The following is a 14,189-nucleotide window of genomic DNA, read 5'->3' as shown; positions in this document are numbered from 1 at the left end:
CTTTTATGGGTACTCTTCCCTGCAAGCAAGTATTGGGGTCTAGCTGAGTCTACGTCAGTCTCTTTAGTAAGAGTAGTGGTGGCTTTTAGCAGTTAAAAGGCGGCGAGGAAGTCTTTGCTTTACCTTTAACACTTTGCTACCCCTTTTCTCAAAGCCAGAGTTAGTTACTCTGTTCTTTATTTCCTACAGGTCCTTGACAGGGATAGTACCTGCCAAACCTAAGGAACAGCATCTGTCCTGCAGGATCTAAGGTAAGTGCCTTGCCTTCTAGGTATCGAAGGACACCAGCACTTATGAGGTTAATTATGGATCCATTTTTTTGGGACAAGTTTTTTTTTTTTTTCAGTTAAGGATACGTTTATTGGACAGATATGTTTTATAAAGTGCTTATTGATGACATAAGAGACTTTCACTTTGGCTGGGAGATTGTAGCTTTAATTGCTGGAATGCATGGAGGTGACAGCATATAAGCAGTACTATGCAGGGGATTTTAGAAGGTTTGCTTAGCGTTTTTTTATTTTTAAGCAATACCTTTATCATTGGCATGGATTTGAATAGGATTCAAGTTGAGCATATTTAGACAATTTTTAGAGAGATTTTTGTAACTGTCTTAATTTTAGCCGTTTTCCTCGCTATTTCGTGCGCTTTGAGTGGCGTAGTTATTTTTCCTTATCGCTTACGTGACGCCCACACATCCGCTATATCGGAATGGAGCTCAGTGAGTCTGGAGTGCGTAGGAGTTTCCTTGCATCACAAATCTGTATAGAATCCTTCTCTCATGCTAATGGATGGTTTATTCAGTATTTGTGAAGAGTTGTCTGTATCGTCAGTGGAGTCTGCCTTCCTTTTACTAGTGGGGTGTTTGCTCCTGTACGGCAGGAGCCTCAGGCTATCTGAGGTGGTTTCATGTGTTAATAATTTTATAAAACTCTTATTTGTATTAAGTTGAAATTATTTTATTTTTTTCTGGGATCTACTTTCTGTGGCTGTCTACAGTAATGGATTCAGAATTAGATCAACCCTTGTCTATGGACAAATGTTTATTATGTTTAGATGTTCAAATTGCAATTTTGTTCCTCATGCTTATCAAAAACTCTTAAATTTAAAGACCAGTTACTCCCTTCTGAGCCAAGTGTCTCTCAGGATAATGCTGTGCGTGACATGCCTCAGCTTTTTCCTCAAACATCCCAAGCATTAGTTGTTTCTAATACTGTACCTTCTGTGTCCTCTCATCCCCCTGTGAATTTTGCTGCTCAGGTTTCTTCTGCAGTAACTGCGGCTTTTTCCCTGCATTGGGTAAGTGTAAAAAAATTCTAAACATTTGCCTGATACTAAGGCTTCTGACTCTAGGAATGCATCATTAGCACTCTTACTCAGATGTCTGATGAGGAGAATAATTCAGTAGCTTCTGAAGGTGAGATCTCAGATTCTGACACTTTAGCAGAGAAATCTTCAGAATCTGAAGAGGTTAATTTTAGATTTAAGCTTGAACATCTCCGGTTGCTATTGAAGGAGGTCCTAGCTACTTTAGACGACTCTGAACCTTTGGTTGCTGTCAACCCCACAAAGTTTTCTAAATTGGATAGAGTCTATGATTCCCCATCTTCTTAGGAAGTTTTTCCTGTCCCAAGGAAATGTCTGATATTATTACTCAGGAATGGGATAAAACAGGGGTTCCTTTTTCCCCTTCCCCTGTTTTTAAGAAGATGTTTCCTGTTGCTGACTATTCGTGACTCATGGCACACGGTCCCTAAAGTAGAATGGGGATATTTCTACTCTTGCCAAGAGAACTACCATTCCTATAGCGGATAGTTGCTCTTTTAAGGACCCAATGGACAAGAAGCTAGAGGCTTACTTAGAAAAGATGTATATCCGGGGGCGTGTCCGAGCAGCGTACCTGATGGGACGCATCTACTAGGAGCTCTGGTGGAATTCTCTACAATCCGCCGATTTAAGAGTACTTAACAACTAAATCATTTGTATATTTCAATATATAAAAGTCACAGGAGTTAAGGTGGCTATATCGTATTCCTTGTAAGCTGTTTTCATGATATCAGAGCTATAGTTCGGGCGATCAAGACCTAAGGCGGCGGCCTACTTATAGGTAACGACCTCCCCCGGCTCCACCGGGTTTTCAGTGCTGGCAGCAGGTATCTGCCTTATTGACTTTTTTCAGCGCTAACACATTGAGTAACCTGAATCACTTATCTTTTGCATAATTGCCTCTCTACAACTTGAAGCAACACAACATACGGGAGTTAACACTGTGTAGTAAAGATGGCTACCTTGGGAGAGATGGACACATGTGATAACTTTCAAGCACGATGGCGCAAATTTGAATTATTGTGCCAGCAACTAATTGACAACGCTCCGTTTGACATACTAATGAAACGCTTCACATCTGCTGATAACACTGAAGTGTTCTCTCTAAACACATCCAGCAAACAAGAGGAGTCCTCAGAAAGTATAATACCTCGTGAACAGCGACAGGTCATGCCGACACTGAAGATAGCAAATGGTTCACACGCAATAACAACGGAGCAGAAGTGTTCAACAAAGTATGAGACTTTGGACTTATCCGGTAAATTAAGCAGGCTCCAGTGGATGAAGATACACAATCTATTAGCGGGGGTTGAGGGTGGTTTCTGGGGGGGCCCCCGGGAAGCCACAGCTGAGTTGAAATCGCTCCCCACATTGGAGACCATGCCTGATATGTATGACCTGCACCACCAATCCTCAGATGCATCCCAAACAAGGCAGTTTTATCGCCATATAGTGCACAAACATGGGACTATGCAAAAAACTTTCTCTTTTTCCCGGAGTCATTCTTCTAATGTCCTGCTTAAAGACTTATGCGATTCTGTTGGGGTAATCCCAAATGGGTAAACAAAGCCTTGGGGCTAAATATAATTTAGAATTCCAGTTCATAAAATACCAATATTTAAACCAGTTATACTGTTACTTATATTTCTGTTATTTGTTTATTAACAGGTTTATGTTTACTTTATAATTTAATTGGCAGCCATGGTATATTACAGGACCCCACAAGATTGTATCATGATACTACTACGTTAACTTAGCTATTCATGTCACCATGTAACTGACGCTAGCTCTGCAGACATTGTTAATGTCCTAATCTTACCTTACTGATTTATCTGTTTTTACTGGGGGTACGTGGGGGGGCCCCCGGTGGAACATTTTAGTCAATAAAAGCAGACCCTGGGACAACATTGTACGTGCCCACAACACGTCATAGCTTGTACTCTCTCGGTGGCCTGCGGCCGAGGCTAGGGGCGAGGCAGGATATACTTTACTTTTAATAAAATGAAGAGGGCTCCAAATCATACTGGATTATATGTATAGGCATGTAGATAACAACATTTAATCTCCAACCCTTCTTGTGGAATATACGTTACCCATATATAACGCAAACGCGGTTGTTGTAATTGGTTATTAAGTATTATTAAAGGGACAGTGGTCAGAGTTGGAATATATGGAGCAATAATCTCCTTGACATATCTGGTGATGTATTATCCCTTTATAAATCACAAAATATAGAGCTGGCAGCTCATATCTTTTTTAAGAATGCTATGTGAAGGTTTAATCCATGCCTTTTTTCTTTAATGTCTAACTCTCTGTGTGTCTGTCTTATTTTTCTTTGTTTGTTATTTTTTGTTTGTTTCCTTTACTATTGTTGTCACTGCTTTCTTTATTATGATATATAATGTCCCCTGTCATAACTTTAACTTAAATGTTAGGTCCAAGAGCGGCCTAAATTGTAGTATCTGGGGCAGAAATTATAATCCCCATTGTCTTATTACATCATTTGCAGTGTTTTCAAGAGGGATAAAGGGGAAAGAAAAAAGAAAAAGAGGACCTTTCTTACATTGATTGTTTATCTGTTTATTATATAACACCTGACTATCACCAATGTACTTTTATATTTATGATTGCTATTTGTATTATGCAGTTCCTCAATAAAAAAAAAAAAGAAAAAAAAAAGAAAAGATGTATATCCAACAAGGGTTATAGTGGCAACCAGCAGCGAGTATTGCTACTGTTGCAGAAGCTGCATCCTATTGGTGCAATGCATTGTCTGATCTTATTACTCAGGAAACTACAGTAGAGGAGATCCAAGATGGGTTCAAAGCTCTCAAATTGGACAATACCTTTATTGGTGATGCCAATATGCAGATAATTCGTCTGGGAGCTAAGATGTCTAGCTTGCAGGGCTCTGTGATTAAAATCTTGGTCGGCTGATGTCTCTTCTAAGGCCAAGCTTTTGGCTTTACCTTAAAAGGGAAAGACTCTGTTTGGACCTGGTTTGGCAGAGATCATTTCAGAGATTACAGGTGGAAAGGGATCTTTTCTACCTCAGGACAAGAAAAATAGACCTAGTGGCCGTTCGACCTCTAATTTTCGTTCCTTTCATTACTTTAAGGGACAAAAGTCCTCCTCTTCCTCTTCTAAACCAGATCAACCCAGATCTTCTTGGAAATCCAACCAGCCCTGGAACAAAGGAAAACAAAACAAGAAGCCCTCTGCTGACTCTAAATAAGCATGAAGGTTCCACCCCCGATTCCAGTGTGGATCAGGTGGTGGGCAGGCTTTCTCTTTTTCGTCAAGCCTAGATACGCAATGTCCCAGACCCTTGGGCGGTGGACATAGTATCCCAGGGTTACAGAATGGGATTCAAGTTTTGACCTCCAAGGGGCAGATTTCTCCTGTCAAGACTATTCTCAAACCAAATAAAGGAGGCCTTCTTAAACTGTGTGAAAGACCTATACTCTCTGTGAGTTATTGTTCCTGTTCCTCTAGCAGAACAGGGTCTAGGATTTTATTTAAATCTATTTGTGGTTCCGAAAAAGGAGGGAACTTTTCGGCCCATTCTAGACCTCAAGTGTCACAACAAATTCCTCAGGGTTCCGTCCTTCAAGATGGAAACTATTCGTTCCATTCTTCCTTTGGTACAGGAAGGTCAGTTTATGACGACCATAGACCTGAAAGACGCATACCTGCATGTTCCCATTTACAGGGAACACCATCAGTATCTGAGGTTTGCATTTCTGGACAAACACTTCCAATTGGTTGCACTTCCATTTAGTCTGCCCACGGCTCCCAGAATATTCACAAAAGTTCTGGGGGCTCAGATCTCAGGGAATTGCTGTAGCACCTTATCTAGACGACATCTTGGTTCAGGCGTCATCTTTTCATCTAGCCCAATCTCATAAAGAGATGCTGTTGTCTTTTCTTCGTTCCCATGGGTGGAAGGTAAAGTTGGAGAAAAGTTATTTTATTCCATATACCAAAGTGTGTTTCTTAGGGACTATAATAGATTCCCTGTCCATGAAGATTGTTCTGACGGAGGTCAGAAAAGACAAGATTCTTGCTTCCTGCCTTTCTCTCCAGTCTGCCTTTCGTCCATTTGTGGCCCAATGCATGGAGTTGATTGGTCTGACGGTGGCATTCATGGACATCGTTCCTTTTGCTCGGTTCCATCTACAACCGCTGCTGCTTTGTATGCTCCGTCAAATGAACGGAGATCATTTGGATTTATCTCAGAGGATAAATCTGGATCCTCTAACTCTCGTGGTGGGTGTCACAGGAACATCTGTCTGGGGGTAATTGCTTTCTGTGATCTTCCGGGGAAATTGTGACTACGGACGTCAGCCTGTCGGGCTGGGGAGCTGTTTGTTGCCCTCTAAAGGCTCAGGGCCTTTTGTCTCGGGAAGACCTGTGGTCTTCCCATAAATATCTTGGAGTTGAGAACTTTGTTCAATGCCCTATCAGCGTGGCCTCAACTGTCGTTGGTCCGGTTTATCAGATTCCAATCGAACAATATCACCTCAGTGGCTTACATCAACCACCAGGGAGGGACTCGGAGTTCCTTAGCCATGTAGGAGGTGACTCGCTTTCTGCAGTGGGTGGAAGCCCACAATTGTCTCCTATCTGCCATCCACATTCCAGGAGTGGACAACTGGGAGGCAGATTTTCTGAGCAGACAGACCTTTCATCCCGGGAGTGGGCTCTACATCTGGAAGTGTTTTCTCAGATATCCCTCAAGTGGGGGAGTACCAGAGTTGGATCTGATGGCGTCCTGCCACAACGCCAAGGTTCCAAAGTATGGTTCAAGGTCAAGAGATCCTCAGGCTCTTCTGATAGATGCTCTAGCGGTTCCTTGGAGGTTTTCTCTGGCTTATCTGTTTCCTCTGTTTGCTCTCCTTCCACAAGTCATTGCTCGTATCAAACAGGAGAGAGCATCAGTGATCCAAATAGCTCCTGCATGGCCTTGCAGGATATGATTTGCGGATCTGGTAAGGATGTCATCTCTACCTCCTTGGAGGTTACCTCAGAGGAAGGACCTTCTACTTCAGGGTCCTTTCCTCCATCCAAACCTAGATTCTCTGAAGCTAACTGCTTGAAGATTGAACGCCTAGTTCTGTCTAAACGTGGTTTTTCTGAAATGGTCATTGAAACAATGATTCAGACTCGAAAAATGGTTGCTCGCAGAATTTACCATAAGATATGGCATAAATATCTTTCTTGCTGTGAATCTAAGGGGTTCTCCTGGAGCCGGGTGAGGATTCCTTGGATTTTGTCTTTTATTCAGGATGGACTGGAGAAGGGTTTATCGGTCAGTACTCTAAAGGGTCACATTTCTGCGTTATCAATCCTTTTGCACAAACGTCTGGCAGACCTTCCAGATGTTCAAGCCTTTGTACAGGCCCTGGTTAGAATCAGGCCTGTGTTTAACCTGTTGCTCCCCCGTGGAGCCTTAATTTAGTTCTCAAAGTTTTGCAGCAGGCTCCGTTTGAGCCTATGCATGTGGTTGATATAAAACTGTTATCCTGGAAAGTTTTGTTTCTTGTTGCCATTTCCTCCACTAGCAGAGTGTCTGAGCTTTCAGCTCTGCAGTGTGATTCCCCCCTACCTTATTTTTCATGCTATAAGGCGGTCCTTCGTACTAAATTGGGGTTCCTCCATAAGGTGGTATCGGATTGAAACATTAATCAGGAACTTGTTGATCCTTATCTTTGTCCTAATCCTTCTTCTCATAAGGAATGTCTTTTGCATAACTTGGATGTTGTGCGGTCTCACTAATCACAGTGTGCCCGATATCGCTATTCAAAAATAAGTAGCGCACTCCTGCACTAAGTAAAGCTGTTGGCTGCTTTACCTAGCTTGGGAATGCACTGCAAGTAGTTTAGTAGTGCGATTGTGCACACTGTGATTAGACCGTCGGCTCGTGATGCGCTCGTTAAAAAAAATTCCACACCAAAGAGCATGGCTTCGCTCGCAAGGTAAGTATAGTTTTTGCCTTCAAGTTAGGTATTTTGAAAAATGTTTTCATATGAAAGGCTATCCTTATATCACATAAATATGCACATAGTACAAAATTATGCAACATTTTCAACAATTTTCACTGTCCCTTTAAGTGTGTCAGATGCGCTTCATCCTCTCTGGGGAGAACAGAAAAAAAAAAAATTATATGATCCATTATAGTAATAGAACTGGAGTTGTGTTTTAATTGCTTTGATTGCTTTTAATAACTATTAGTTTCAGATCAGGGTTTGTGATTCACATTTTCTAATTCTGTGTACTATATACTTATTCAATTTCTCATTGTTTGGAGTAGTATGTGGACATTCAGCCCAACGATGGCTTTGGAACTTTACTTCCTCTGGAGACAGTGAAGATTGATATTATATTCAGAGCTGAAAAGGCAAAAGAATATCATTTTGAACTCACCTGCAAGTCTGCTATTAACAGGTAAAATATAACTAGGCTATTCAGAATAATGGTAACTGTGAAAATGTTTTTAGCAAAATAATAATTATTAGAAATAGAAATATCAAGTACCCAACTAAGGGTCATATTACGAGTGGAGCACAAAATTACGCCTTCACAAGTTTAAATGTGTATATACACATTTTAACACATAAATATAAATGTATATAAACATACACATATATATTAACAGTTTAAACAAAGTCTCCATAGACTGCTATGTAAAGGCCACTTCCCCTCACTTTAGCCCCTTCTAACTACTTTGTGCAGTTATTTTATAAAAAATGCAAATTTTTTTAATTTTAAAACACTTAATTTAGGAGGCAAGCTTGAGCTTGCGGTAGCAATAACCAGCCAATTATAATGGCAAATTTGCCCATTTAGCACTCCACTTGTAATCTTGCCCTAAATGGAACAATATACAGATATCCATTGAGTATGTTGCTATCCAAGAAAAGTGCTTGACATCAATATTATTAAACAGAGAGAGATCTTGCTTGAGACCCAAGTAAATATAAGATACAGAGAATATATGCCTCTTTTCATTGGCTCACCAGGTGTGTTCGTCTAGGTCCTAAAATTGCATTGCTGGATCACATTATTGTTTTTTTATTGCACTTTTATGTCCTTTTAGAAAGTTACCAAATTATTTTTATGAATTTAGTTCTAATTGGTGTTTAGTGTCCTTTTAAAATGTGCAATTAATAATTTTGTATAATTTTATGTAATTGTATCATTATTTTGTAACCGAACACAGTAGTAAATGGACATTATGATTATTTTTGTTGTTTACAAGTTTCAGAGTTTAAGAGTATGATTTGACATATATTTTATTGACGTATTAATAAACATGGAAACTATTTTGTTTATTATTAAATGAACTGAATGAAGCCAAAATATGCTGTTCAAAAAGGTAACGACTACACCAATAAAAAGTCCAAAAATCTGGTGAAAAGAGACGTAAAGTATTTTTGATATATTGTAATATTGCTGCAGAATTATTTTACTACAAAGTATTTGTGAAGTTTTTGTAATGCAAAGCCACTGTAAAAACCATGTGGTAATGGTATTTGGTTATTTTTGAATAGATTGGATTGGTCTCAAATTGTTTTTAGAACACTGAAAAGTCATGTGATACAATGCAGTGCTCTTCTAGTGGATTTGAACAGGATCCTTTGTTTACACCTTTTAAGGAATGTTACTGAAAACCCATCAAGTGCAATAGAACAGATTTTCATTGTTGATTTTACTTCATGTTTTCTACTCAGCATTGATAATTTGTTTTATGTCCTCAGAATATTCAAGGTCGCTTGCAAAGCCATCGGTGTCCATCCACCCCTTGAGTTATCTCACTCCTTGGTACAGTTTCCTGCAACAGCTTTAAATGACGCATCCACTGCAACGTTGCACGTTAAAAACTCGCACACCAGTCGCAATGAGTTTACACATGCTGTCCCAAGGATTGGCAAGTCTGACATTGCTCCAGTTGGACCAACATCTTTTGAGTTCCATATGCCAGAAGATTGTCCTATCACCATCTCCCCTTCAGTTGGGACTGTTTTGCCAGGGGAGGTAAAATTATTCTGATTAGATTGTTGCCAGTTAAAGTAAAAATTGTTAGGTGGCAAATGGTGTTTAAATAAATGCATTGAAAATACAACTATATATGATAACTTTGTATATTTAATTTATAGCATTTTTAAAATTGGGGATTTTTTTTTCAAAATTTAAAGGACATTGTACTACAAAATGTTCCATCATCCATATGAAAATGCAGCATTTAAACATGTTTATTGGCCAAACAATTATGAAGTAGAAGCTTATACACTGAAAGAGAAACGTTTAACCACAAACTAACAATGGCTATGAAGCTTTTCCCTGGCTGTCGCAACCATCGAGCAGCTTCTTTTAACCACACTGTACTTTTCATGGAGGAGATCTTTCCTGAAGTACATTAGTTTTATCCTGCCTAAAAAAATACAGTCCAGCCCTGAAATACCAGGCAATCATCTGAATGAGGAACATGGCAACCCAAACAATTGTTTCAGCCTTCTGGAGGCCTCATCAGTGATGTGCAGCAGTATCCTACGCAGGGTCGTTTTTAACACAGGGCAAAAGGGGCAGCTGCCCAGGGCCCAGTCTCTGTTGAGGGGCCCAAGAGTCCTAAAAAAAAAAAAACATTTTTTTTTAATGGTTCATACCCGATTGCTGATGTTTTTTAAACTGTGCCAGACCGTGCCGGTGTTATGTGACATGCCAAGCTAGTGCCATGTGCTGTTTTAGATGTGCACTGTGCAGCACTGGATGCTAAGCCCTAACTAGGCATCCAGTCAATCCCACTGCATCATAAAAGGTCCTGCTGGGGTTACCACTGTTACCAGGTAACTGCTCTGGTTGTGGGGATTGTTTCTGGGTAGGGCTGACTGTAGGCGCATGCAGCAGAAAGCTGGAGTGGCAGGCACGTGAGGATTTTAGCATCTGTGCAGCTGCAGACACTGCTCTCTTCAGTCTTGAGGCTGTGTGACTCATCTCACACTGTATCCATTCAGCCTTGGGCAGACAGCATCCAGTCTGCTGGTCCCCTTAGCCCTGCTCTTTCTGATGTGGCCCTAAGATCAACTAACGGAAGTTTGTTAGGGGAACAGTGCTTTGTAGAAAGGTGTCAGTGGGAAGAATAAGTGAGTGCAGCATAAATATAAGTCAATACTGTTGCGAGATGTTAATCCCAATTTTATTTGAACTATGTAAGTATATTTAGCAGATAGAAGTATATTTGTTTTTGCAGCTCAAATATAAGCAGACAGAAGCATATACAAATATGCCATGAAAGAGTGGACTTAAGTGGTTGGATGTGCACCATTACTTTTTGTTGTTTTGTAATTGTTTTGGTCACTTTGGTAGCACTCCTACAATATGTGTGTTAAGATTAAACAGTCCTTTTGTGGTGTGCTTAACCAAAAAAAACCTTTGTTGTATTTCTTAAACAGGGAGCTGACCAAATCACTCCCCTTTGGTTAATGCACGCCACCCAGCCCAGGTGTGTTCCAGATAAATATACTTAATAAGCTAGAAAGCTTCACACTGTGTAGACATGACTTGCTGCTGTGTGGAAACTGGTTAGTGTAGGACCAGTCTAATATGGGGCACCTTGTAAGTGGTGACTGGCTTAGCAGAATATGATCATATTGTGTGACTAAGATCCCATTTCATTTAAAGGCATTTTTTACAGCAAAAATTTTTTTGCAGCATGAATATAAGTCAATACTGTTGCGAGATGTTAATCCCAATTTTATTTGAACTATGTAAGTATATTTAGCAGATAGAAGTATATTTGTTTTTGCAGCTCAAATATAAGCCAATATTATTGCGAGATGTTTATCCCAATCTTATTAGAAGCTATGTAAGTATATTTGGCAGACAGAAGCATATACAAATATGCCATGAAAGAGTGGACTTAAGTGGTTGGATGTGCACCATTACTTTTTGTTGTTTTGTAATTGTTTTGGTCACTTTGGTAGCATTCCCACAATATGTGTGTTAAGATTAAACAGTCCTTTTGTGGTGTGCTTAACCAAAAAACCCCTTTGTTGTAATTTACACACGCCCCTCCCCATGCAGCATTGTCTAGTGCAGGGTGAGAGGGAACTTGTTCCTAGCAAAGAAGTGACATGTGCTGCTGTGGCTGATGTTTAGTGTCATGCTGATACTTCACACATTAATGTAAGATTTATTTTTATAGTTTTTATTTTCTCTCTGTCTCAGATTTTACAGCTTCCCATAGTAGTTCTGCTGTTCTAGTCAGTAAACTTATATTTGTCTGCACCTCCATGCTTCCTCCTCAGTCTTTACCTTGCTTTGCTCCTGTTGGCTGCCCTAAATCTCTTTAACCAGCTAACCTCACACCAGAATCACATTCAAAAGAATATTAAATTAATCCACAGTGGAGGAATTTATATATTTATTTACTTATTAGTACTGCTTAGGTCCAGTTTCACATATTGCAATTTATTTCATTTTTTTTAAAATGATTAGCCCAGCAGTGGATCATAATTAAAAAATAAAAATAAAAATGATTTAGTTGTTTTTTGGGATGTTGGGGTGGAGAGCGAAATTGCATGGGGTAGGGGGTCCAAGAAATTTTTTTGCCCAGGGTCCAGTCAATATTAAAGACTGCCCTGATCCTATGGACATTGACTAGGGATTCCCGTCTGGTTTCCCTCATCACCCTTACACAGACCTTACCCAGGGTCAAAATTAGCATATGCACAGAGAGAGAAGTGCTCTGCATCTTGTTGTTTGGCAGTCACCACCTGGGAGCATCATCTTTTATCCTCTTTTGTTCTTTTTCACAAAAGATACATTTCCTAAAGTATTTCAGTTTGATCACGCCTATGAAAAACAGTCCAGCCTTGAAAAAAACAGGCAATCCTCCTCTGAATAAGGAACATAAAGTAAAAGCTGTTTAAATTTAAACAACAGTATCAGTTGTGCACTTTCTAGTAAGAATTAGCAGGAAGTATCTATCAGCCAATGAGACTCAGCAGGAAGTGACCATCAGCCTATGTGCATTAATAGGAAGTGACTATCAGCCAATGAAAATGAATAGGAACTGGCTATTAGCCAATGAGCATTAGTAGGGAGTAACTATTAGCCAATGAGCATTAGTAGGGAGTAACTATTAGCCAATGAGCCTTATTTAGAAATTATAGAACGGATACAGCTGTATTAGTTTCAATTCTTCTACTTCACATTTATTTGTGCAAAAAATAAAGTAATTGAACATGTTTAAATGCAGCTCTTTCATGTGGGTGAATTGCCACGTTTTAACGTTTTTGTATTGCACTCATTAGTAAGTACATTAAAGATGTAAAGAGAAATAATAGACTGTGGATGATTATGTGTTATACATTTCTTATTGAGGATCCAGTGCAGTTTTTCTTTAGCTTTACGACTTCCCATAACTAACAATTGCTCTTTGATGTTCCCCTTATTTACTGTCAATGCAGAGAGGCTTGATTCAAGTATCCTTCAGACCAACTCTTTCAGATAAAGAAATCAGAGAAGAGGCCCTTAGGATTCTCTGTCGAGCTGCTGAAAATAAAGTAGCTCTGGAAAAAGAGGCAGCATCAAAAAAAGAAAGTGAAATACAGGTATGAATTAAACACTGTAGGTTGACAATTTAATAACACACAACATAAACTTGATAGAATACATCTTATCTTTTATGTGCTTTAAAAGTCCCTTTTTTACTTGATAGTCTTCACAAATGCACTGGCAGTGAATATATATTGGCAATATAGATGTCCTTGCTTAAAGGGACAGTCTACGCCAAAAATGTTATTGTTTAAAAAGATAGATAATCCCTTTATTATGCATTCCCCAGTTTTGCACTGCCGACATGGTTATATTAATATACTTTTTACCTCTGTGATTACCTTGTATCTAGCCCTCTGCAGACTGCCCCCTTATGTTAGTGCCATTTACAGACTTGCATTTTAGCTAATTAGTGCTGACTCATAAGCAACTCCACGGGAGTGAGCACACTGTTATCTACATGGCACACATGAACAAGCGGTGTCTTGCTGTGAAAATCTAATAAGAGGCCACCTGCAGGGGCTTAGAAATCAGCCTATGAGCCTACCTAGGCATACATTTAGAGTTTAAATGTTATAAAGTATAGTAATATAACAATATTGGTTGTGCAAAGCTGGGGAATGGGTAGTAAAGACGTTGTCTATCTTTTTAAACAATAACAATTTTGGTGTTGACTGTCCCTTTAAGCAAGGAAAAGAAAACTGTCCCTTTAAGCAAGGAAAAGAAAACTGTCCCTTTAAGCAAGGAAAAGAAAACTCTCCAGTTCCTATGACTTAAAACGAAGTTTGTGACCTAAGCTGCGTTTTGTTATAAAGCTTGGTTATATTACATATTGATTGAAATGTTCTTACAGTGATCTAGATTAACCTAAAAAGGTAGTTCTAAGGAATTTGTAAATATTAATTCATATGTAACGTACAATTAAAAATGTCCTCTCTAATCTGTTTCAGAGTAAGAAAGAAAAAAATGATGTTCCAGCAAAGAAAGAGAAGAGAAAGCAAGTTGTATCCCCCAAGCAATCCCAAAAGGAAAAGGATGCAAATCTTATGGAGCCTGTTACAATCGAGCTTCCTAAATTAGAAGAGATTAAACTGGAGTAAGAAAAAAAAAGGAGTTTCTGAATTATATTGGACGTAGATATCTATATATATATATATATATATATATATATATATATATATATATATATATATATATACATACATACAGTATATATATTTATTTTTATTTATTTTATTATTATTTTTTTTATCTCCTGCACTCTGAAACTGGATTGGGTACACATCATATGAACCTGCAATACTTTC

At 39.0% G+C, this 14,189-nt stretch overlaps 1 protein-coding gene across 1 annotated transcript in view; it reads left to right on the top strand.

Annotated features, from left to right (window-relative positions):
* Window positions 1-14,189, top strand: part of CFAP74 (cilia and flagella associated protein 74) — a 331,535-nt gene that overhangs the window by 214,059 nt on the left and 103,287 nt on the right. Inside the window, 4 exon segments of the mRNA XM_053690359.1 lie at window positions 7,637-7,770; window positions 9,084-9,360; window positions 12,795-12,938; window positions 13,833-13,978. Coding sequence (XP_053546334.1) covers window positions 7,637-7,770; window positions 9,084-9,360; window positions 12,795-12,938; window positions 13,833-13,978 — 701 coding nt within the window.

Source organism: Bombina bombina, chromosome 8, assembly GCF_027579735.1.
Source record: "Bombina bombina isolate aBomBom1 chromosome 8, aBomBom1.pri, whole genome shotgun sequence".
NCBI classification, from domain to species: domain Eukaryota; kingdom Metazoa; phylum Chordata; class Amphibia; order Anura; family Bombinatoridae; genus Bombina; species Bombina bombina.
Note: the sequence above shows the minus strand (reverse complement) of the source record. Positions and strands in the feature narration are given on the sequence as shown.